A 23,564-nucleotide genomic window follows, 5' to 3' on the forward strand; every position below is an offset into this window, starting at 1 on the left:
CCTTTTAATGATTTCTTTGAACTGTACTGTTTTGTTTTGTTTTACAGAGTGGAGTGAGTGTACGGCATACACCGTTTCTAACTAAAATCTGCAAACACTCCTCTTCAAATACTCTTTTCAAGCTTTGCTGGAGTTTTAACCTCTTCAGACCTTTTCCTCTCCTCCACGCGCTTCTTAATTGGGTGAAGTTGAGCAGGAAACTTTGCTCTATTTGTCATTTAGTTAGGAGAACTTAATTGGTAGACTGACACGTTCTGGCCTTCTCCGGGATCCCAATTAAACATATTACACACAGCATTTTAAATTGGGTTGTAACCACAAAACAACCAATCTTATACAGCCACATATAGATTAAGATATGTGTAACACCATATTTGGTCCTGAGGGTACACACGTCTTCTTTTAGGCCCTCCACTTTGATTGATTGATTGATTGATTGATTGATTGATTGATTGATTGATTGATTGATGGGCTTAAACCCACATGACTATATGACCCAACCTACTGTATGTATGCCTCTTTGGCTTTATATGTGTATTTGTAGATCACTTGTTTTGTTTTTCTTTTTTCTACTTAATACCAATCCTCTTTAACTGCTGTCGGCAACATATTTATTTTGATAGACCGCCACAGCTCTAACAGTGAAGTCAGCACTGCTGAAGTTTTAACACCTTCAGCTCTTCCGTTCTCACCGTTTTAGCAGACTAAACCTTCCTCATACTGATAAATTAAGTTGGCTTCAAGTTCAAATGTAAATCTGAACTTGTTTAATATACAATCCCATGTGAAACTACATTAAAACTTTAAAAACTGCTTTTCATTCAGAGAAGCAAACTCTGTCAGCTGCCAAATGCTCATGTGTCCATGAATGTTAATGTTTCCTGTAACCTTTAAATAACCTTTTGAGCATTGTTATCAACTTTTTACTTGATTAACTCTTTAAATTACTTTGAAAGTGATCTAAATGATATTTTATAATACTAATGCACCAAACTATAACATGAAAACAGTGCAGAATTGTTGTACTTGGCGTTAAACATACAGATAATTCTCAAATTTGTGGTGCTTTTAGCGACTTTGAGCAGCTGAGGAGCTTCTGCTCTGCAGGAGCTGATAGGGATCAAAGTGGGTTAAAAAAGAGTGATTATTAGATTTGTCTTTAAATGGATGACGTTGTGTCTTAGTGGTCCTGTTTAATTGTTGGATGTTGATACTTGTGGTGCAGCGGGGATTAGGATTATGTTTTCTCAAGGGTGAAGATCATAATCATCCACATTAGATCCACGTTAAAATCCTCAGATTAAAGTGGTTTTCCGTGGATGCTCACATGATGAATCATACTTGGTATCACTCAGTGGTTGTTCTGCATTCGACTGCATCTTACCATCTTCTTCAACAGATGGACTCGCCCACTTATGCAAACGCTAAAATTTCCATTTTTTTCCCCTGAGAACTTCAAGTACTTCTCGACCTTTGCTCTAATTGTTGATTATTAGGGTGAATTTCCATCTTCTGTTTCATTATCAGATTTTTTGTTAGACCTTATTTTCTTCTTTCTTAATTGACGTTCTTCATGAGTCGGGTTGTTCAGAAGGTTTTAATTGTCGTGTGAATTCACTTCTGTGTTTGAAATTTGCTTGCTAAATAAAGGTGCCCATTCTTTCACAGCGGTTTGAATAGAGTGACGTGTTCTTTAGCATTTTAATCTATGCTTAATGACAATGACAAGACTAATAAAAGCTGTAAAGAGGACCTTAAGTTATAATTATTTTGATCAATGTCTTCTCGTCTGCATCATTTGAGCCATATAGAATGGATGCTTGTGGCCACAAGCGACAAGAGGAACTTGTTTTTGGGGCGTGATTGACACCCTGTCTCATTTATTTAGAACGACTAGACAAACTCATACTGACAACAGTACAGTATGTACTGCACATTCACCGAGACACGATTCATGTAGCTGTGTGGCATTTCCAAACAAGCAAACAAACAGGTCCTGTGAGTTAGAAATCTTTGTTGGGTTTTTTGCAAAATGCTGAAAATCCATGAGAAAATAACAAAAGATTATAGCCGTGATGATCAGAGCTGAAGTATTTAATTGATTCACTGAGTCACTGAAGCTAAATATGCAGCTACTGTGGCTTTTTTATATTTTTCTAAAATGTTATAGACTACATGAATCAGTTAAGGAAGGTCACGATTTTTAGAGATCATCTGATAGTTAAATAATTATAAGGTGAAAGCCTGAGATTAGCTCTTTGCTAGAATATCTGATATTAAAATAAAGTTGAGAATTTGCCGTTTTCTTGACTGCAGTTGGGCTCTGGGAACGGCTCACTCTCTGTATGTATGTTTGTGCGTTGCAGGGGTGCTGTTCAGTATTGAGGTCACGTCAACATTTTTTGCTGTGAGGAACTACTGGAGGGGCTTCTTCGCTGCCACCTTCAGCGCCTTCATATTCAGAGTGCTTGCTGTCTGGAATCAGGAGGAAGGTAAAGTACAAAACAGAAACAGACTCTTCCAGTTCTGTTTCAAGAAAAATATCATAATATGCAATTAAACGAGTTAATTTAAACTCACCGACCCTTTCATTAGGTACATCTATTCAGCTGCTCATTAAAACAAATCTAATCAGCCAGTCACATGGAAGCTACTCAGTGCATTTACGTATCTAAACATGGTCAAGACAACCTGCTGGAGCATCAGAATGGGGAAGAAAGGTGATTTAAACAACTTTAAATGTTGCATGTTTGTCAGTTCCAGACTGATGCTCAGAGTACTTCAGAAACTGCTGATCTACACAATCCACACAACTACCTCTAGGGTTTACAGAAAATGGTCTGAAAAAGCAAAAAAATATCTAGTGAGAGGCAGTTCTGTGGGCGAAAATGCCTTGTTGATGTCAAAGGTCAAAAGAGAACGGCCTGAATGCTTCAAGCTGACAGGAAAGCAACAGAAACCAACCAAATTTACATCATGTCAGTCATTGAAAGAGAGCACTAAAGCAGCAGAAGACCACACCAGGTGCTGCTTCTGTCAGCTAAGAACTGGAAACCGAGGCTACGATTTACTCAGGCGCACCAAACTGGACAATAGAGGATTGGATAAATGTTGTCTTGTCTGATTTATCTCAATTTCTGATGTGACCTTCAAATCATAGGGTTAGAATTCAGCATGGACAACATGGAAGTATGGCTCCATCCTGCCTTTTATCAGTGATTGAGGCTGGTGGTGCTAGTGTAATAGTCTTTTCTCTACTGTCTTTGCACACGACACCACGGCCGACCTGAACATTGTTGCTGATCATTTCCACCATGTCACAAAACTCAAATCATCTTAAAATTATTGTCCCTGAACATGACACTAAGTTCATTGTACTCAGATGACCTCCTTTGGGATGTGGTAAAACAGGGGATTCACATCATGATGGATCAGGATCATCAGGACATGATCAGGATGTGTAGCTGACAAATCCACAGCTACTGTGTGATGCTATCATGTCATGAGAAGTGTTTCCAGCACCTTGTTAAATCTCTGCCATTAAGAATTAATGCATTTCTGAAGGCCAAAGTGGATCTCTTTCATATAAAAGGGTGAACTTAATCGAAAAGGGAACCCCTTTCCAATTCAATTTAACAAGTTACTAGGTGTACCTAACATGGTGGCTACTTTAATGAGACTCTATATAAAATGTAATTCAGTATATATAAGTATATCTTTAAGAGGCGTGATGAGGTAAGTGGTTGTCTTTAGTGGTTCTGTTTAAAAGCCAGTTTTCATTCATAACAGATTGCTGTATAGCAGAGTGAGAACAGTCTTCTTTTTCTCAGAGACCATCACTGCTCTCTTTAAGACCCGTTTCCGTCTGGACTTCCCGTTTGACCTTCAGGAGCTGCCAGCCTTTGCCATACTGGGGTGAGTGTGTTTCTCTGGACTGGCGCCACATTAAACGGAGCCCTGATCCCCAAGCAGCTTCTGTTACTGAGGAGATCTGAGCTCCTTTTCTGCCGTTCTCCCAAGTCTTTTAAGAGTCTGAAGGTTGATTTGTATTCGATGAACGGGGCATGAAATTAACTTTTTACTCTGCTGATTACAAGCAGAGGCTCGGTCCAGATCAGAACGTGCCAAATGTGATTTGTTTGATGTATCTTCATGGAGAGAAACGATGAATTAACATCGGTTGGCTTCCTTGAAAAGAGCTTCCAACTGTGACTGACTTAACCAGGCATAGCGAAACTGTAGCTTTGTTTCATTTGTGTTAATTCTTTTTCCATGTGGCTGCTTTTGTTTTGCACCACAATGCTGTTCTGTTTTACCTTCAACAGGCCAAACAAGCCGTGTCTGTGTGTGTGTGTAGGATTGCGTGTGGTTTTGGGGGAGCTCTGTTTGTCTACCTGAACCGGCTGATAGTCGAGTGCATGAGGAAGCAGAAGACAATTAACAAGTTCTTGCTGAGGAAGTAAGTATCTCATCCCAGTCTTACACAAAATCATTAAACATTTGTAGATTCATAGACCCAACGTCCCCTTGCCCAGCTTAAAGGAACAGTTTGACATATTTGGAAATTACTCACAGAGTTTGATGAAACTATTAATACTGCAACTGCCAGCAGAAAGCTAGCTTAACTGAGACTGGAAACAATGACTGTGGATCTTTCACAGGGTACTGAAACTAGCTAACCAACTCATCTAAAGCTGACTAATGTATAACATCGTTTTTTTCATGCTCTTACTCTGAGGCACAAACTGTCTCACAAACTCACAAACCTGCTGTGAGTTGTACACACACTTTCTCCCTCATCCATCTTCTTTCAGCTGGTCCCTTTATGAGGCTCTAAAGCACTTCATCTGCTTCCATCTCACCCTGTACTTAGCATCCTGTCACACTAACCCTCTGCATGTCCTCCTTCGCCACATCCATGAATTCTTTACCAGACATGTCCACTGTCCCTCATCTGCACATGTCCAAACAATCTCAGCCTTGGCTCTCTAACTTTGTCTCCAAACCACTGATTTACACATTTCTAATTCTGTCCATCCTGCTCACTCCCAGCTCTGCCACCTCCAGCTCAGCCCCCTGTCTTTTTATCAGGTCTCACTACCATCTTGTAAAGCTTTTCTTTAACTCTTGCTGCTGTTCTTCTGTCACAAATCACCCCTGAAACTCATCTCCACCCTCTCCACCCGGCCTGCACTCTCATCTTTGTCTCTCTTGTGTGCAGTCCTTTGCTTTGAATGGCTGACCCCAGGTATTTCAACTCCACCTTCACTACTTATGCTTCTCCTTCACTGCTACACAAGTTACATCTGCCTCCCTCTCATCTACATATGTATATTCTGTCTTACTTCTACTGACTTTCATTCCTCTTCTCTACGGAGCATACCTCCACCTATCCAGAGTTTTCCGCCTGCTTCTTACTCTCACTACAGAACACAATGTCATCTGCAAACATCAGAGTTCACAGAAAGTCCTGCCTGACCTCATCTGTCAACCTATCTAACATCACTGCAAACAAGAAGGGCCTCAGAGGAGATCCCCGGTGTAATCCCACCTCCTCATACATGTCCTACACCACCCTCACATACTTTTCTCCCACTCCACAAAGACACAGTGCAATTCCCTGTTACCTCCTCAAAGCAAACATTGGATCTGTATGAATTCATACTGCTGCTCATTGATCGTCAGCTCTCTTCTCAGCCTAGCCATACCTTCATGGTATGCCTCATCAACTTTTTCCCACTGTAGTTACTATAGCTCTGCACATCCTGCTTGTTCACGAAGGTACCAGTACACTTAATCTCCTTATCTGGTTAAAAGGTCCACTACCCTCTCTTCTAGACATCTCCATAGTCCCAGAGTGCCGTGCTTCATCTTCTTCAAAGCTGCTGTCAGTTCATCTTTATTGGTCTCTGCACTTCCTAATTCACTACCTTTCCTCCATCCGTCCTCATCACTCTCATTTTCTTCATCATCTCCTCAAAGTATCATTCTTCCCGCTCAACTATTTTCACTTTTATCCATACAAAACTAAAGTTTTACAGCATATGAAGAAAGTCTTTCAAATAACTTATTGTAAAACAGCAACTTTTCAGGTTGATGTTTTGACTTGTGTACAAAGGAGCCAAATAAAGACAAAGCTTGTAAATCAAGGAGCTTTGAGTGCAAGGCTAGCTGTTTCCAACATAGACTGTATGTAAAAGATGGACATGGCAAGTGTCGGCTCATTTGGAAGCCTCAAGCTGAGCATTTTTGGGTGTCACCATCTGTGGGAACTGGGAAGCTATAAAATGAGTATCATGTTGTATTCAAGAGGACATAAACTAGTGACTGAAATCATAAATTCATTAGGCATTTTACTACAAGCTTAATTTTCCACTAGTCTTTTTTACAACCCTCTGTGGGAAATAGGGAAAAAAGCACTTTGTGTTGTTTTTTTTATTTTCAGACTGCACTGTTCTGTCCGTCATATATATATATATATAATTATACTCTTTAGTTTCCAGTCTTTATACTCAGTTAAGCTATCATCTGTTGGCTTTAACTTCATATTTAACAAACTGAAATAATAACAGTATTATGATCTTCTCATCTTACTCTGCCTTAAAACCAATAAGCATATGTCAGATATTAAAGACACATCTAAAAACACAACCACACACTGACACATTTTAGCTGGTTAAACTCTAACTAAACACAAGGATCATGAACATCCTGCCCATGTGCTCCTATGCTTCTATTTAAAATTGGCCTCACACTCTATGTCATAAAGCTAATGTAGTCCTGGGAAATGTAGGTAAATCCCTTGTATGAATTGGGTCGGTTTCACACACGTCATCGGGAGCTATTTATACACTATCTCTCTCTTTCCACACCACCAAGAAAGTAGGTATGCACATACAGTGTGTCAAGCACACTCATTAATGACCCCACAGTCCATCTCTTCCTGTCAGGCGTCTGGTGTATCCTGCGCTTGTCACCCTGCTGATCTCCACACTCACGTTCCCTCCGGGCTTCGGACAGTTCATGGCTGGACAGGTGAAAAAATACTTTCACACTCCTTTGACAGTATGGAAGCATGCAGTGACTGTTGTGAGATGATTGATGGTCATTTTAAATGAAGCCTACATAAAGGCTTCAAGAGGGCTTAAAGGCTATTCCCAAAGCACGGGGACAGATGTAGTCTAATCACTGGGAATCAGAAAAGGAAGACTGCAGCAAGATCTTAATTTTTATTTATATATAATTTTTTTTATTTATTTCAGCAGTGTAACTCTGTATCTGGGAGTGGAGTGGGGATGCTCCAGAACTTTTCTTCAGTATTAAAAGCAGCTGTCAGTTCAATTCTATTTCATTTTTATCGCACCAAATCACAACAACAGTTGCCTCAAGGTGCTTCATATTATAAAGTAACAATCCCAACAATCAGAAGACCCCCTACGAGCAAGCACTTTGCAACAGTGGGAAGGAAAAACTCTCTTTCTACAGGAAGTGATAGGAGAAGGACAAAAGACACACTGTAGAAGTCACATATTATTATTAACTAATTATTAAATACAAAGTGATGTATAAACACATAGTGAGTAAAAAGAGATGAAGAAGAAGCACTAGGTCCATCATGGGAAGCCCCGGCAGGCTAGGCCTATTGCAGCATAACTAAGAGAGGATTCAGGGTCGCCATACGCCTAACTATCTGCTTTTTTAAAAACAACAGTTTTGAGCTTAATCATAAAAGTAGAGAGGGTGTCTGTCTCCTGAATCCAAATGGGAGCTGGTTTCACCTCCCATTGTACTTTTAAACATCCTAGGGGCCACAAGTAAGCCCACTGTCTGAGACTGAAGTGCTTTTTTACGGTGATATTGTAATAGGACATCTCTAAGATAAGATAGGCCTGATTATTCAGGATCTTTTGAGAAGAAGGACGTTAGAATTGATTCTGGATTTAAAAGGGAGCCAATGAAGAGAACCCACTATGGGACAAATATGCGCTCTATTATACTGTACAGTACACACAATTGTACGCAGTTTAAACAGAGCTGATAATAGTTCATAATTCAGTCATGTCAGATCAATTCACGCATTTATTTTGCAGAGCAGTTACACATCTAATCCAGCAGTCGGCAAACAGCTATCACCACTCTTCTATACGCAGAGCTGTTGAATTTGTGTGGGAGGACTTTTTACCTGGATGTCTATCCTAACATTTGTGCAGTTTCCATAAACAGCTGCTAAATGTAATCACAGCACTTTGAATAACATTGAGAACTTTAATCTCCTTAAAATCCTTCCTCATAAAAAAATGACAAAAACGGTCAGCACTTGGCCATGAAACTGCTCGTGAGTCAGTTTTGTGGTTACTTCTCAGTCTATTGAGATGATTTTGTGTGTAAAAGGAAAAAAAAAGTGTAATCTTTGGTGTAATTTGGCACATTTAAAGCACAGATGTCAAAGCTTACACATGACGGAGCAAAATTGTTCACACTTGTTCCTAAAGATGTTATGCAACAATGGATGCATCGATCAACACCGTCTCCTCGCGGCCAGTAGACACTGGGTTCGGACCTTCCTGTGTGGAGTTTGCATGTTCTCCCTGTGTCTGTGTGGGTTTCTGACCAGGGCTCAAAGACATGCCTGTTTGGTTAGCTAGTGATTCTAAATAAGCAGGAGGTGTGAATGCGAGAGTGTGTTGTTGTCTGTCTCTCTGTGTTATCCTCGTGATGGGCTGGCGACCTGTGCGTCCTGCTGGGATAGACTCTGACGCCTCCCCGCAACCCTAAGTTGGATAAGCGGTGGATGGATGGAGTGTTTCAAGAGATGTGTCACAGTTATCAAAAGTAGTCAGTAAATTAATTGCTACAGATTACAGTTTTAAAGCCTGCAAGATGAATTTTTAAACAGCTACATAATTTCTTCTACAGTTTTTGTGCCTAAATTTGAAAGAAAAAAATCAAAACTACTTTCAAGTGCCAAGTCTCCAGTGTACTATGAGTCGGTTTATATCAATATAGAAAGAACTGTGTGGGTGGAAATAGCCCTTTCTAAGACAGAGAGCAAATAGTAATGTAATGTAATTGGACCCCTGGTTACTGAACGTTTCTTTTTCCAGGGGACTTGTATTCGAACAGAGCCTTTGTGGCTGACCTTGTCAGACTGCTAGAGTCTCCTAAACAGATCCTTCTGACTTTAGAGAGCCAAAACAGATATTCAGATTCAGGATGCTTCTTTTTTGGGTATGTCTGTGTGTGTCTGTGTGTGTTTGCGTTTCCGTGTGTCGATCTGTCAGCTGACGCAGCACGAGTCTCTAGTGGCGCTGTTTGACAATCGGACATGGTGCCGTCAGGGTGTGGCGGAGGAGTTTGACTACATCAGCCACCACCATGCCTGGAAACACCCCCAGGTCAACGTCTTCATCACGCTCATCCTCTTCACTGTTATGAAGGTAGGCGACGTGAAAGGCTTTTATGCACTGAAATCAAACCGGCGACGCTTTCAAACTTACTGTGACAAGTAGTTCTTGTCGATTACCTTTAGTGTCTTTGAGAGCTTGGCAGAGGTCACAGCAGTGTCTCCTGCCTCTTCGTCTAATCCCAAACTCACTCTGTGATAATATCAGGGCTCTGGGAGGGTCAGACAATCAGATGTGGGACTGTTTTCTCTTTTCATAATTAATGATAGTATTTCAAGACTCCATCTGTATGTCTAATCTTGGTGCCTTGTAAGCGTTTCAGAGATGGTTAAGTCTGTAAAACTCTGTCTCCCTCTTTCAGTTCTGGATGTCTGCTGTGGCCACCACCATGCCCGTTCCATGCGGAGCCTTCATGCCTGTTTTTCTTATTGGTGAATTAAACTTCTTTCTCTTTTTTAAATGATTTCCACTGCCCTGGTGAACCTTAAACTAATAAGTTCTTGCTGTGTTGGTGTGCAGGTGCAGCCTTTGGCAGACTTGTTGGTGAGATCATGGCAACCATGTTTCCTGATGGTATACATGCTGCAGGCAGCGTGTATCCCATAGTTCCTGGTGGTTATGCTGTAGTTGGTGAGTGACTCTATTTCTATATCGATGTTTGTTTTGAGATTTAATTAGATTAATTACATAGTTTCTTTTTGTGGGGATCCTGTAGTATTAGAATATATCACAGCTTTACTACTTTATCAGTTTGGTCAGAAGATTGTTTCTAATATTTCTTGTACTATGACTCTGTTCTGGGCCAGTGTTGGGGAGAGCAGCAGAAAGATTAATTGCTGAGTGTTTCAATTTGCTGTTTTAATTTTTGTACAATTAGCAGTACTGAGCAAAAGTTTTAAGCCACCCATCATTTCTTTACATTTCACTTCCGAGCAGCCAGACTTTTATGCCATTTTTTTTTAAAAAAGTTGTCTCGAGCAATAGTTCTCCAAGTTTCTGTTTTTCTTTGGATTTCGGCTTTTACCCTCATTTTCAGTCCAGTCCTTGTACCTGACTGCGAGGATTGTTTTGGGGTTGTTTTTTTGCTTGTTAACATTGACCTATGATTCATTCAAGCGTTAAACAAAGTAGCTAACTCAATGAATGAACTCATTTTCTATCTAAAGGTAACAGACAATTTATCAAAGAATCAAATTTAAATTGTCTCTTTTGGCACTTTGTTACTAGGAAAACAAGAAAAAAACAATTTTTTTAGTTAGTTTATTTAGTTCCGTGATAAATTCCCAAACTAACTGCGTTTGATAGCTATAGCATAGTAATTTTGCTCAAACAGGGTGATTCCCAAAGAGCTATTGCCTGAAAATTTGGCATATCTCACCATAAGTGTGTCCATAAAAGCAAGCTGGACAAGTTGAGAAAAAAGGGAAGTAGTGGCAGGCACAAAAAAATCTACAGCAGATGAACAGTCTCTGAGAATAGGAAAAGATCCAGCAAACATCTGTCACAGGACCTGAGAGATGCATCTGACTCTTTGGGTGATCCATCTGCTGTTCACTGAAGGCTCATTAGAAATGGTCTCAGTGGAAGGATGGCTGTCAAGTAGCCATTCTTGAGGAAAGGAAATAGAGAAACAAGGCTGAGGTATGCAAAATTACAGAGCAACTTTACTAAAAAATCAGGTATTATGGAGTGATGAACCCAGATTTGAATATATGTATGGTGAAAGTCAGGAAAGTGATACAACACAGTGTGTCTGAAGCCATCTGGAGGCACTGTCATGATTTAGTGCTGCGTCTGACAAGTTTATTTTTTAGTATGAAAACGATCCCAAACACACTGCCAGTACAATAAAATCATGCCTGATGGAAAAACACACAGTAGAACTCAACATTGTAGAAATGGTGTGAGATCATCTTGACAGAGAGCAAAATAAAAGGCAGCCAACATTCAAAGAAGAGTTTTAAATGCCCTTCAGGAAGCCTTAAAAGCTGTTCCTGTTTTAAAAATTACAAAAGGCTTGCCTAAGAGAGTTCAGGCTATGATGAAGAATAAAGGTGTTCACACAAAATGTTGACTCATTATTACAATTGACTCTCATTAGAATTGTATAAACTCAGATTTTGCCTTATATTCTGTATATACATGTAAATTTAAACTTTTTCTGTGGATCAGACACTCCATCTTTGCCATTTAGCTCCATGTAAATGGCTTCAAGGAGACTGACAGATATAAAAGATTTTCCCTTCATTCACAGGTGCTGCTGCTCTGTCTGGAGCGGTCACCCACACTGTATCCACAGCGGTCATAGTGTTCGAGCTGACCGGTCAGATCTCACACATCCTGCCTGTGATGATTGCTGTGATCCTGGCCAACGCCGTGGCCCAGGCGCTCCAACCATCGCTGTACGACTCCATCATTCGCATCAAGAAGCTCCCTTATCTGCCTGAGCTGGGGATGGGACATCATGAGTGAGTCTGCTGATTCTGCTGCTGCTTTCCTCTTTTCCAGTGATTCTGCACCTTTTTTCACTTTTTTTATTCCATTTCCTCTTCATCTCCTTCCGCTTATCTTCCCGTTCATTTCCTTCCCTTATGTTTGCAGGTGTCCCTGCTCTCGTGTCTCATTAACCTCTATCTTCTCCTCCATGTTTCAGGAAGTATAATATCCGTGTGGAGGACATCATGGTCAGAGATGTGCGCTACATCACTCTTAACTCTTCCTACCGGGATCTGCAAGAGATGTTAATGACAGGTCAGCTCAAAACGCTGGCCCTGGTTGAATCCAGAGGTAAGAGCATACACAGTATGGGTATGAGCTCATCACTGTGCTTGTGCCTCCTAATTAATTACAAGGTCCCATTAAGAGACATGTCAATGCATTCAGCACAAAGTTATGACTTATTCTAAGCCAGAGGCAACTCACATCAGCAGTACTACAGCACTAAAAAGTCCCAGACGATACCGACCTCTCTTGTCTGATTTTCTTTTTAATATGTGCTTTTTTTTGTTTGTTTTCACAGCCCCTAACTAATAATTTTACCCTTGCCATTGCCTCTCCCGTGCCCTTCCTTCTCCCTCAGACTCCATGATCCTGCTGGGCTCCATAGAGCGTTTGCAGCTCCAGTCGCTGCTTTCGCTTCAGCTGTCACGCCAGCGGAGGCTGGAGTACCTCCGCCAGCTGGTGCAGGACAACGGCACGCACGATCACCTGCCCAGTCTTACCAGTGACAGCACCCCCAGCTCTCCCTGCACCCACACCCACCTCAACTCCTCGACCAATTCCAGTGCTCGCCAAGCGGTCCGCTTCTTGGTGAGCACTCAACAGGTGTGAGGCGTCCGGGGGCGCCAGGGCTGGGCTGGGGCGAAGTCTGGATTGGGTTGGGGTTGTAGCAGTAGACTAAAAGTGGATCAGCATGTGTGAAGCATGTAGCAGTAGGTAAAGGCACAGATGGAGTTTTTGGACAGCTGTTGTGGTAAGTGCTTACAAGCTGTGTGAATGTACTTCATTTGTATTTTAACATTAAAATGTGTCTTCTGTGTCTCTGTCGTCTGTGCCCTTACCTGTGCTGTCCTGTTCGTTTACGTGCATGTGTATTCGTCCTTTGTGTGTCTCCCTCGTTTTTGTTTTTGTCCTTTTTTTCCTGCGTTAATGTATTTTCCGTGTAGATCTCCACAGAGGAGTCTTCATCCTTCAGCCCAGTGGTTTCCAATGTTCAGCTTCCTCTGAAATCCGCCCTGAAAACAGTGTCTGCCATCAGTGACACAGAGACGCCAAACAGTATGTATTTTACAAAAACAAATAAATTAAAGATCAGAGTTCAGATTCAAATGTACTAAACCTTTTTTTTTGTCCCGTCTCTGAGGCTCTCAGACCCTTTCCTGTGCTGACCAAGACAAGGAGCTGCTGGAGGTGAGGAGAAGCAGAGATGTTATAGATGCATGAGTGCGAGTGTTCTTTAAGAGTGCGACATGCACTGTACGAGCGGGGATGTGTGCGCTCTCTCAGTCCTCACATATATCGTCCACCTCGTCGTCCTCCTGCTGCTGACAGGCAGGATCCACCCACAGACAGCAGGGTTTTCCTGTGTAATCTCATGCTGCGGTCGAAGCTTTTTGTATTAAAACGTCCATGAATCATTGCACCCTCACCGCACAGCACATCCACTGCTGGTCAAACGGTTTTTTTTTTTAACATCCTACATTTTAGCATTTCTTTTTTCTTTTCTTTTTTTTAGTTTTATTTAAAGCGGTCATGGCCTCATGCAGTGTGGTTTAAAAAATGTTTCTTATCTCTTTTCAACACCTTTCAGCACAGTTCAGTCCTCAGCCACTGCTGTGCTGCCAAACGCTGTTCAAATGCGCAATTCTTTTTAAAAATCGGGTGTAGATCAATCAGAGATATAAAACGTGTCAACCTGATGGTTTTGGGTTTAAATATTTCAGTCGGTTCACACATAAAGGATCAAGCTGTTTCTACTGTTCTGGAAATGAAACATTTTTGGTTTTGGACTGGTCAAAATAAGTAATATTGAACACGCTCCTGGAAGTTTAAAGCATAGAGCAAAGCTGAATTACAACCCTTATTCAAAATATTTGCAAATCTCATAATCCCATATTTTATTCTCAACAAAAACATATCAGAGGCTTAAACTAAGACAATTTACCATTTTAATAAAAATATTGGTTTATTTTGAATTTGAAGGCAGCAACACATCTCAAAAAAGTTAGGACAGAGTCACGTTTTCCACTGTGCAGCATCCTCTCTTCTTTTAACAACAGTCTGTAAACATCTGGGAACTGAGGAGATCAGCTGCAGGACGTTTTTACAAGTGTTGTCCCATTCGTGTCTGATTGAAGATTCCAGATTCTCAACAGTTCTGCATCTTCTATATCATATTTAACTGTCTGACATCAGGCAGATCAATTCAGCACTCAGACTCTTCTACTATGAAGTTGTAATACATGCAGGATGCAGTTGAGCATTGAATTACTGAAATATTTAAGGCCTTCCCTCAAACCCTCATCTAGATGTTGCTCTAAAATCTGTACAAACCTTGATATGTACGAGTTGTACATCAGCTCTAAGGCACCTCAATACCATCAGAAATGCAGAGGTTTGAATTGAGAGCTGATAGCTGGGTTCACGTCTTCCAAAAATAATTTCCAATTTCAAATCGTATGATCACTTTTTTCCACTTTGTCTGAGTCCATTTTAAATGAGCTTTGGTTCAGAGGAGACAGCAGCAGTTTGGGATCATGTCCATATATGGCTTCTTCTTTGCTGTTTGGGAAGTGTTCCTCAATTTAAACATTTGATGTATTTTCTGTGTTGTGAATAAAATTTGGGTGTATGAGATTTGCACATTTCAAAATTAGAAATTATGATTGTAGATTAAAAATTAGCATTGCCCCCAGAAAAAAACCCAAAAAGTGGAAAAAAACTGACCTCAGTGTCATATCTTTGTTATTATGTTACTCACCTTAGAGGCTGGCAGCCTGTCCACACTGTAGCCTTCCGCTCGGACCAAGACGGTAGGCTCCAGCCTTCCTGTGACACTAAATCGGATAAACATTTAAAAAACAGATGCACGGATGGACAAAGAAAAGAAATGTAGAACAGGTATTACAAAAAACCCCACAACCTTTTGTAGAGATACTTGACTGACACTCATGTAGGCCCTAATAGGCAGGTTGTGTTGACAAATGTAACCATAGTATCTGAACCCTGAAATAATTGCCAGAAAATCAAGTTACTTTGAAAATAAAAAAACTTTATTGAATCTTCTGACAATTTTTTGCCAAATAAAATGATGGCGATGATGTAGAAGTCTCAAAAACTCACAAAAATGGGATAAAGTCTTTTCTTTTTTTTATCCAACCATTTGAAGAAGCAGCCATTTGTTCATTAAAGAAGCTGATTGAATAAGACATTTGCTCTCAGCTGCAAAGCTCCTAAAGGGATGACACGAGATATTAAAATACTAAAATATAAGATGTTCAAGCTCCTTTTTTCTGGCAGTGCATCATATTGTATTAACCGTTGGGCTTCTTGTACAGCTTCTGTGCCCTCACCTCCATCTGTGGTGTAGTAATTATACCCTTTCAGCAACATTGTGCTCTCATCACAAAGACTTCTCCCAGCAGAAGTCAGACTGGGCTCCAATGTTGCAGTGGCGCGATGTTAAAGGGGAAAAACTGTCCGCTTCCACTGACGCTGTGTTAATGTTGTGCTGTGTTGATGCCTTCTCTCCCCGGCTGGAAGAGCCCGGCTGGGCCGGCTCCTTCTGAAAAAAGAAAGCCCAAGCCCAAACGTGTGAGGATCTCCATGGCGGTAAGATTGTCTGCCGCCTAGAGACTGTTGCTTAGTAACCGTTGCCTTGCGACACACACGTAGTGAGTGCTGGACCAAAATATTTGTGGTGCACAAACCAGAGCATTAGAGTGCTTTAGCAGAGAGAGCGAGAGAAAGTGTGTGTGTTTTAGAGAGGTGTGAGGTGTGAATGTCTGTCAGTGTTTCATCAGCTTTCACTCGGGTCTGAATGCCTGGTCTGTGCGACTGTGTGTGTGTTTTTTATTTAAAGGTGGTTGATTCTCTGAGTTTTATTGTTGTTGTCAGTGTAAGTTTCGGGATTCTGGCTGCGCAGAGATCAATAAACCAAAGTTTTCCTTCAGCCTCGTATTCTCATAGACTGGTAGATATAAATGCTGCACTGGTTTACAGCCTGTGTCTTTACCATACTACACTGAAGCAAACACATGTATACTAGGTTTTCAATCAGGTGTTGAGTTTTGAACATTTACTTTGTATAAATCTGTTTGTTGAAGCAATGAATGAATAACTGAATTTTGGCTTTTTAGGACTCTACCGAGGTGGAAGACTGCATGACCCCCTCAGAGGTGAGCCCTACACTAACAAAAGATTTAACATATGAAATCTTTGAATTCAGAGTTTAGAGGTTCCAGTGTCCTCCTTAATGCAGATAACAGAGTGGGAGGAGCAGCAGCTTGACGAACCGGTGGATTTCAAGAACTGCAAGATTGATCCGGCACCCTTCCAGCTGGTGGAGCAAACATCTCTGCATAAGGTGCAATATAAACAAACAACTAGCAACACAAATAAAATACAAATTTTAACTATAAATCACACACACAAAAAATGTGCAGACATTATGCTCCTTCAGTTACATTAGCACGATGCTTTTAAAATATTACGTCAGTGTGAGCTCAACACAACCCTTTAATGCCAGCTTCTGGTTTTGTCTCGCTCCTCTTCTGCGCAAACAGTGGTAAGTGTCGTAATGCTGCTCACTTCTGCTGAATACATTTTCTCTGACACCACCAGGACTTTATAGTAGAAGCTTGCATTGGTCACTGGAGGATCAGTTTCACAGTGCAGAACACTGAATGAAAAAATGCAAAAAAATAAAATAAAACAAAGCAAACCGTGCAAGTGGTCATAATGGGACTTCAAGGGATCTAAAAATAGCAGCTGCGCCAGAAGCTGTCTGGACAGGCATGAGAAGATGACCTTTGCGGGCATATAAAGTTTAAATCAGGTATGCCTTTTATGGGCCGACCTTTTTCATTACGCCTCATAAAATGAAAATGGTCCCTTTAGTCACAGACTAATATGCAGAACAAGTCACTAACACTGATGTTAGAAAATCCATGAACCCACTCTTTTTTTCTTGTTTCTTGAAAGGCTCCATACAAATCTAAGTTTCTAGTTTTTGATGTGCTCGTTCTCTTCCCTCTTGTATGAAAACACAGACAGTATGGTGCTCATTTATTATGTATTCTTTTCATCTTCCTTACATCACTGTATATAATCAGAAGGCAGAAACGGCTTAGATGAACACATCGAGATCAGCATGTTGCACAAAGATGGCACATAGAGATCGAACCACCAACCTTCTGAGTAGTAAATGAGCTCTCTCAAAGACAGCTATGTGCACTGTATATGAGCTTATTATAGTAAGATTATTATTATTTATTAATGAAAAGCACTTTGAATGAATGTGTGCTGATTGCAAAGTTCAAACTCTAAACTGCTGCTCCCATGAAATCAGCCCTTTAATGGTCCAACCCAACACATTTACCTTGAAGGTCAGGAGCGTTATACCAAATTAATCACAGCACCCATGAGCTTACCTGGTTTTACCTGAAGACTGTTGCTTCGATTCCTTAATCTCCTTTCCGAATACCTGTGATTGTCATGCATCATAAATCGCAGCGAGCTGTGGTTAGTTGGTTCAGTTTTATGACTCTGGCACCGTCTTCTCTGACACAGTGTCCATGTTGAAAAGGGAGAAACATGATGCAGTTTCTATAACCCAGATCCAAAATGCATGTGAACCCCCTTTGAGTCTGTATCCAGGGCATGACCCACCTTTTCTCCTCCTCCACAGACTCACACCATCTTCTCTCTCCTTGGTCTGGACCACGCCTATGTGACCAGCATGGGACGACTGGTTGGAGTGGTTTCTCTCAAAGAGGTGTGCAATTCTGTCTGATGAAAGCTGTTTTATTTATATGTTATATGTTCCACTTCTCCTCTTTCTTCACCTCTTTTCTTGGCTCTCCTTCCTGTCTTTCTTTTTTTTCGGGCTGACCGCATCTCCAGCTGCGTAAGGCCATCGAAGGCTCAGTGACGGTGACTGGAGTGAAAGTGCGCCCTCCGCTGGCCAGTTTCCGTGACAGTGGGAACACCACAAATGTATCCGAGGTAACTGAACTTCACAAGCTGTGCATCCGCCACAGGGGGCTCTCTTTGCCACGGGAACCCAACCCTCCAAATGTGGAGGATCAGCCAGATCTCCAGTACAAAGAGATCCCTGTCAACTTTTCGGACGAAACAAACGTGCAGTTCGAAGCCAGCCCCGGTGACATCACAAATCCCTCGTCAGAGCTGCCGCTCCAGGAAAGCCCCTCGTTCACAGAGGATCAGTCTGAGTTTACTTTTGACTGCAGCCCCTCCCACACTGAGGAATCGGAGCTGGCCTGTGACTTTGACCCCTCCAACCAAACTCCTGAGCCAGACGAAATGGAGCAAGAGGAGGCGCCTCCGTCTCTAAACAACAGCCAATCCGAACCTGGGGGGGAGGGTAGCACAGGCCACACTGAGGATCAGTCGGAATGATCAGATCCACACTGTCGCCTCATGAATGTTGACGTTTCTTACATTTGTTGGGGTCACACTCACCTCCAAGTCCAGCCTAGATACTCGTGGTATGACAGTGAGCGAGTGCTTGAAAGATATATGAGGGATAAAGCTGGTTTTGTTTTATGTTTTTAATGCTGACAGCTAATCTCCTGGAAGGACCAAAAGTAGCACTTTCTGACCAAAAGAGTCAATATTTACAGGGTATAAAATTCAAATATCAGGATTTTTGGTTTTAAAATGTTGCTCTGCTGCGCCTGCGGAAGACAATGAAGTTGAATCCACAATTTGTAAACTGGTTTCTCCATCCATACATCCATACAAACATACATACATGTGAAACCAAGAACACAGCACTCAGTAACAGATTGGTGCCCGTGAGCATACCCTGAATAATCTCCGTTCCGAGCTAATAACGACCATATTTTACAAAAAGAGTCTCATATTATATTATAGATAATCTGTAGCTAGCAATTGACCCAAAGAGTCATCAGAAACTTTGGGAAAGGGTCACTTTCACATAGACTATAGACTATACACTATACTACACTATTCTGGTGGTCTTGCTGCCACCAGAGGAGTCGCCCCCTGCTGGCCTTCATAAAGAATGCCAAGTCTGATTAGAGGGCTCAGGGGGTTGGAATGAAAGGGCTCTTTGTAGTCTTTTCTGCTGTGTTAAGCTGGATTTATGGTCCAGTAGCATTGGCTTTAATTTTTCTCTCCTTCTTGTTCTTCTTTTCTTTATTTCAGCTCCTTTTTGTTAGATGCCAGCTGCTGGACAAAGAGTTTATACACATACATGCATCCAGCTGTCAACTTGCAGCTGGTTGTAGTTGGAGATGATGAGTTTGACCTCCTCATCTTCCTCTCTTGCCTCTCTCTAGCTCTTCTTTCACTCCTCCAGTTCTTTTAATCAGTGTTTCTCTTCTCCTCCTTTTTTACCTCCTTCATAAACCATGACGGCTTGCCGCCTCCTCTTTGAAGCTCACTTCTAGAGCATCACAAGTGTTTATCTGGGGTTGTCTACTCCTTCTCAGCTCCTTGTCTAATTGATTGTGGTCAAGGGTCTAAGCAAGAGCTTTACTGAGTCTGTACTTGTTTTTTCTTTTTCGTGCTTTAAAAGAGCTCAACTTTTTATTTGAGCTCTTCTCTGAGTCGTCTCACTTGCTGCTTTTGCCCATCTTCCACAAGGCCACTCTGCTCCTTTTGAGATCTGTTTCCCTCCTTGAGACACTTTATCTCTATGATGGCAGAGCAGAGGCCATCTCTCAGTCCCTGCACAGCTGAGTTTTGAGGGGAGTTGGTCAGTGTGCTATTTCACACTGAAGCTGCTCTCTTTAAACTGCATTAGCCCAAATCCCTTAAAGATTCAAACATACTTATCATTAAAGTCCAGGCACACAAACATTAAAATGGCCAATAGGATCCTTTTTCTCATCTTATTTTATTGCACAAAGTACAATGAGGACGAGGATGAAATCACAGAAAAAAAAGATTTAGGAAGGTTTGTGGAAAAAAAAAAAACGTGAAAAAGGGGGGTGAGTCTCATCTGTGACTGCTGCTTTTGCACTTCCCTTTAGGGCTGAACATTTCCTTTTTTTGTGTGTTTTGTTGGTTTGAGGCAACAACACTTGGTTTATGCTAAAAGCAAACAAAGAAAACAACAACTTTGGATTAAAATACACAATTTACAAAAATACAATGATGCTTAAGGGATACAGAGTGCTTTCACATGTAATGCCTCAGCGTCAGTACATGTGACTGTAGGGAAGAGTAGGGACTAAGGTTGTTCTCTATGGACAGCCCTCATTACAGTAAAAGTCATCAGGGAGCAACAATGTACTTTATTTATTCATTTATTTTAGCTATGGCATCACATCTGTCACCCGCCTGTCTGTCCATCCACAGGTCATAGGAATCGCTCCGACGACGACAGTATTAGTCAGATTTTGTTTCATTTAACTCTGATCGATAATGCTACTTTTGCAGCAAGTTGGTTCATGAAGTTTCTTCCTTCCTGGATATTACACAATCAACTGTAAGTGGTTTTATTGCAAAGTGGAAGTGTTTAGCAACCACAGGAACTCAGTCCCAAAGTGTCAGAGTGAGGTCAAAGAGCTCCAGTCCTCCTCTGGCATTAACATTTTTCAATTCAATTCAATTCAAATTTATTTATATAGCACAAAATCACAACAACAGTCACCTCAAGGTGCTTTATATTGTAAGGGAGACCCTACAATAATGCACACAGAGAAAAACCCAACAATTATATGATTGTGAGGAAGCATGAGTAAGCACTTTGATGACAGTGGGAAGGAAAAACTCCCTTTTAACAGGAAGAAACCTCCAGCAGAACCAGGCTCAGGGAGGGGCCATCTGCTGCGACCGGTTGGGGTGAGAGAAGGAAAACAGGATCAAGACATGCTGTGGAAGATCAGCACAAAAACTGTGCACTGGGAGCTTCATGGTGTCACAATGTGCTATGTGGCAGGCAGGATGACGGACTCAAGACAGAGAAATAAACTTAAAATGGCAACTTTTATCCTGGAAAAAAACTAACATTAAATACAAAACTAAACTAGAAACAGGAAGCAAGAAACTTCAATTAGAAAACAAACCAGAAACTGTAAACTTGGTTAGGGCTGGAAAGACGGCGGGAAACGCAAAGCATAATGAAGATATGATGCAAGAAAGAGCAAAGGAAAACACAGGGCTTATATACACAGAGGGATAACAAGGGAGTAGGAGAGCACAGCTGGGAGTAATCAGGCCTAACAAGACAAAGGAAGCAAAGCAGAATACAATGACAAAAGACAGACTGTCAAAGTAAAACAGGAAGTATAACACAGAGACAGGGACTTGACAGAGGCTGAGACAGAGGCATGAACTGTGGTACAGGAAAAAAAAAAAGCACAGAGAAGACATAACACAGACACAGGGAGGGCATACTGTCTGAAACTAGAACACAAAATATAACCACAAGAGAACGGAAACCATGAATAACAAATAATCAAGAAATCTAAATTAAATATAAAACACTGGGTCACACCCAGGACTATGACACATGGCATGGGTTTCCATAGACTAGCAGCTCCTGTATGTGTGGTGTGTAGGGGCCCAATGCTTTTGTCCACATAGTGGACACTAAATATCATTAATTAGTCACATTTAAGATTAATTACCAGTTGTAATTCAAGTAAAAATAATTTTAATGAGGTAAATGATAAAACTCAACAGTAGCAAACACTACATGCAGAGGTTAACTGCATGAACCAGTAGTCTGATAAAAAAAACCCACATAAACTGCTATCCTGTAATATCATCATGTTACGCCGGTGCATTAATTGTTAGGATTATTTTTAGCGTGGATTAAATACATTTACATGGCCAGAGAGGTGTGTGAGGGATATAACTCCTGTTGACTATAATAGAGGAACACCCCCACCCCAGCCCCCTGAGCAAGAATGGTTTTCTAACGCAGCTTGTTTTTAGATAACATTACAAAAACGTAGCGAATAATAAAGAAATCGTATTAGAAGCTATGTACCGTTTCTGATAGATAGATTAGGAAGCGTGTGGTGGAAACTACAACTGCCTCTATTGTAATAGAGAATCACGTCCAGCTGTACAACTCTGTGGTTCATTAAGTTTCCAGACCCACTAACCTACTTCCAACACCACAGGCTGCTTTTGTCAAGTAAGATGGTGTTAGTTTGGTCTTTTTTCTGGGATTTGTTGACAGCAAAAACACAGAACACCACCTCCAGCTTTATCTTTTATGTGTGTGTGATATGTGTGCATATATATGTGTGTGTGTGTGTATGTGTGTGCGAGAGTGCAACTTTCTTTGCCACACTCAAATCTGGATCAGACTCGTAACTTTTGGGTCTTCATGCCAAATCAACATCCTGTAAACATGATGCCAAACATTACAAGGACAGAAATGAGTGACGTACGATTAACTGCGAGTGGAAAAATCAAAACAATAAAAGAAAGCACAGAAAAACAAAGAACATTTCTAATGAGCACACGATGGTATGACTTCAAACAACTACCTATTCACTAGCGGTGGGTTTATATATCCGAGGGTCATAATGTTAAGACGTATTGCGGTGTTGTTTTATGTGTTTCGGTGATAGGCAATAAATTTACATTAACAATGCAGTAAAGGTTCAGACTACATTATTTATAACACTCTGCTGTCCTGTCAGAGCTTCATGTTGCAGCATATCATGAGGTTTGGGCGGGTTTTTTCTTCTTCTTTTTCTGCTATTAAATACTGGTTGCATCAGCCCCCGGTAGTCCACAATGAGCTGGGAACTATAAACACATCGACAAAGGCAGCTTCCAAATGTCCACCAAGCTTTAGTACAGGGCTCTAAAGAACAGTGAAGCACATTGTAATTACCATGACTATAATTTAATGCACATGTAGCCTTGTCTGGCTTAATAAGGGCAATGCAGACTGAACTGCCTCTACATTCGTTTCTAGCGATGATGAAGGAACAACGCTTTGGCTCTGAGTTACAGGAATATACTGGCTGTTGTATAGAGAACACACACACACACACACACACACACATTTATACGTATAATACACACATATACTGTACCGTATGTGGCCTGTAGATATTAAACATCACGATATGTTACCACGTGTCTTTATGACATTTAATCCAGCCTGACCTCTAATGCAGCGTTGAGAAATGTAACTACTGTCTGAAGCCCATGACACCCACAAGTCCCCCCCCCCAAAAAAGGAAAAAAACCTTGTAGAGCTACAAGCGTGTGTGTGAGTCCTTGTTACGACCTTCAAATGATGTGTAAGTATTTTCGCTTCATGGAACAATTTTGAGCCATATTTCAGTCTCCTGTGATAGCACCGCAGCACATCAACCAGCCCTTTTTTGTTTTGGTTTGAGTATTTTTTTTTTCTCCTTGCAGGCATCTGTGCAGAGATTTATTAATGTCTTAACTTTTTTTCTTGTTTGCATTTAGGAA

At 41.1% G+C, this 23,564-nt stretch overlaps 1 protein-coding gene and 1 long non-coding RNA gene across 8 annotated transcripts in view; one reads left to right on the forward strand and one right to left on the reverse strand.

The window, feature by feature from the left end:
* Positions 1–23,322, forward strand: part of clcn2a (chloride channel, voltage-sensitive 2a) — a 61,108-nt gene extending 37,786 nt beyond the window's left edge. For 2 of the 5 annotated variants that reach the window (XM_040021731.1, XM_040021727.1), the window contains exons 9-25: positions 2,367–2,492; positions 3,831–3,915; positions 4,358–4,459; positions 6,933–7,035; positions 9,282–9,437; positions 9,766–9,835; positions 9,924–10,034; positions 11,659–11,872; positions 12,058–12,191; positions 12,484–12,728; positions 13,070–13,181; positions 13,267–13,313; positions 15,666–15,734; positions 16,262–16,300; positions 16,384–16,488; positions 17,812–17,898; positions 18,027–23,322. In XM_040021731.1, the coding sequence (XP_039877665.1) occupies positions 2,367–2,492; positions 3,831–3,915; positions 4,358–4,459; positions 6,933–7,035; positions 9,282–9,437; positions 9,766–9,835; positions 9,924–10,034; positions 11,659–11,872; positions 12,058–12,191; positions 12,484–12,728; positions 13,070–13,181; positions 13,267–13,313; positions 15,666–15,734; positions 16,262–16,300; positions 16,384–16,488; positions 17,812–17,898; positions 18,027–18,542 (2,321 nt within the window). In that variant the 3' untranslated portion in view covers positions 18,543–23,322. The remainder of the gene's footprint in view (positions 1–2,366; positions 2,493–3,830; positions 3,916–4,357; positions 4,460–6,932; positions 7,036–9,281; positions 9,438–9,765; positions 9,836–9,923; positions 10,035–11,658; positions 11,873–12,057; positions 12,192–12,483; positions 12,729–13,069; positions 13,182–13,266; positions 13,314–15,665; positions 15,735–16,261; positions 16,301–16,383; positions 16,489–17,811; positions 17,899–18,026) is intronic. The other 3 variants (XM_040021729.1, XM_040021728.1, XM_040021732.1) reach the window with 3 other exon arrangements.
* LOC120727465 lies at positions 9,923–18,032 on the reverse strand. 3 transcript variants are annotated; one of them, XR_005694544.1, is made up of 3 exons: positions 17,555–18,032; positions 13,243–15,687; positions 9,923–13,138 (listed from the first exon to the last, which is right to left on the reverse strand). It is a non-coding gene; the product is annotated as an uncharacterized LOC120727465 (long non-coding RNA). The 3 variants fall into 3 exon arrangements; XR_005694545.1 differs by lacking the exon at positions 17,555–18,032 and having other exon boundaries at positions 9,923–12,800; positions 12,965–13,138; positions 13,243–17,546; XR_005694543.1 differs by lacking the exon at positions 17,555–18,032 and having other exon boundaries at positions 13,243–17,546.
* Positions 23,323–23,564: the final 242 nt, after the last annotated feature.

This window comes from Simochromis diagramma, unplaced genomic scaffold (assembly GCF_900408965.1).
Source record: "Simochromis diagramma unplaced genomic scaffold, fSimDia1.1 OVJJ01000205.1, whole genome shotgun sequence".
Lineage (NCBI taxonomy): Eukaryota > Metazoa > Chordata > Actinopteri > Cichliformes > Cichlidae > Simochromis > Simochromis diagramma.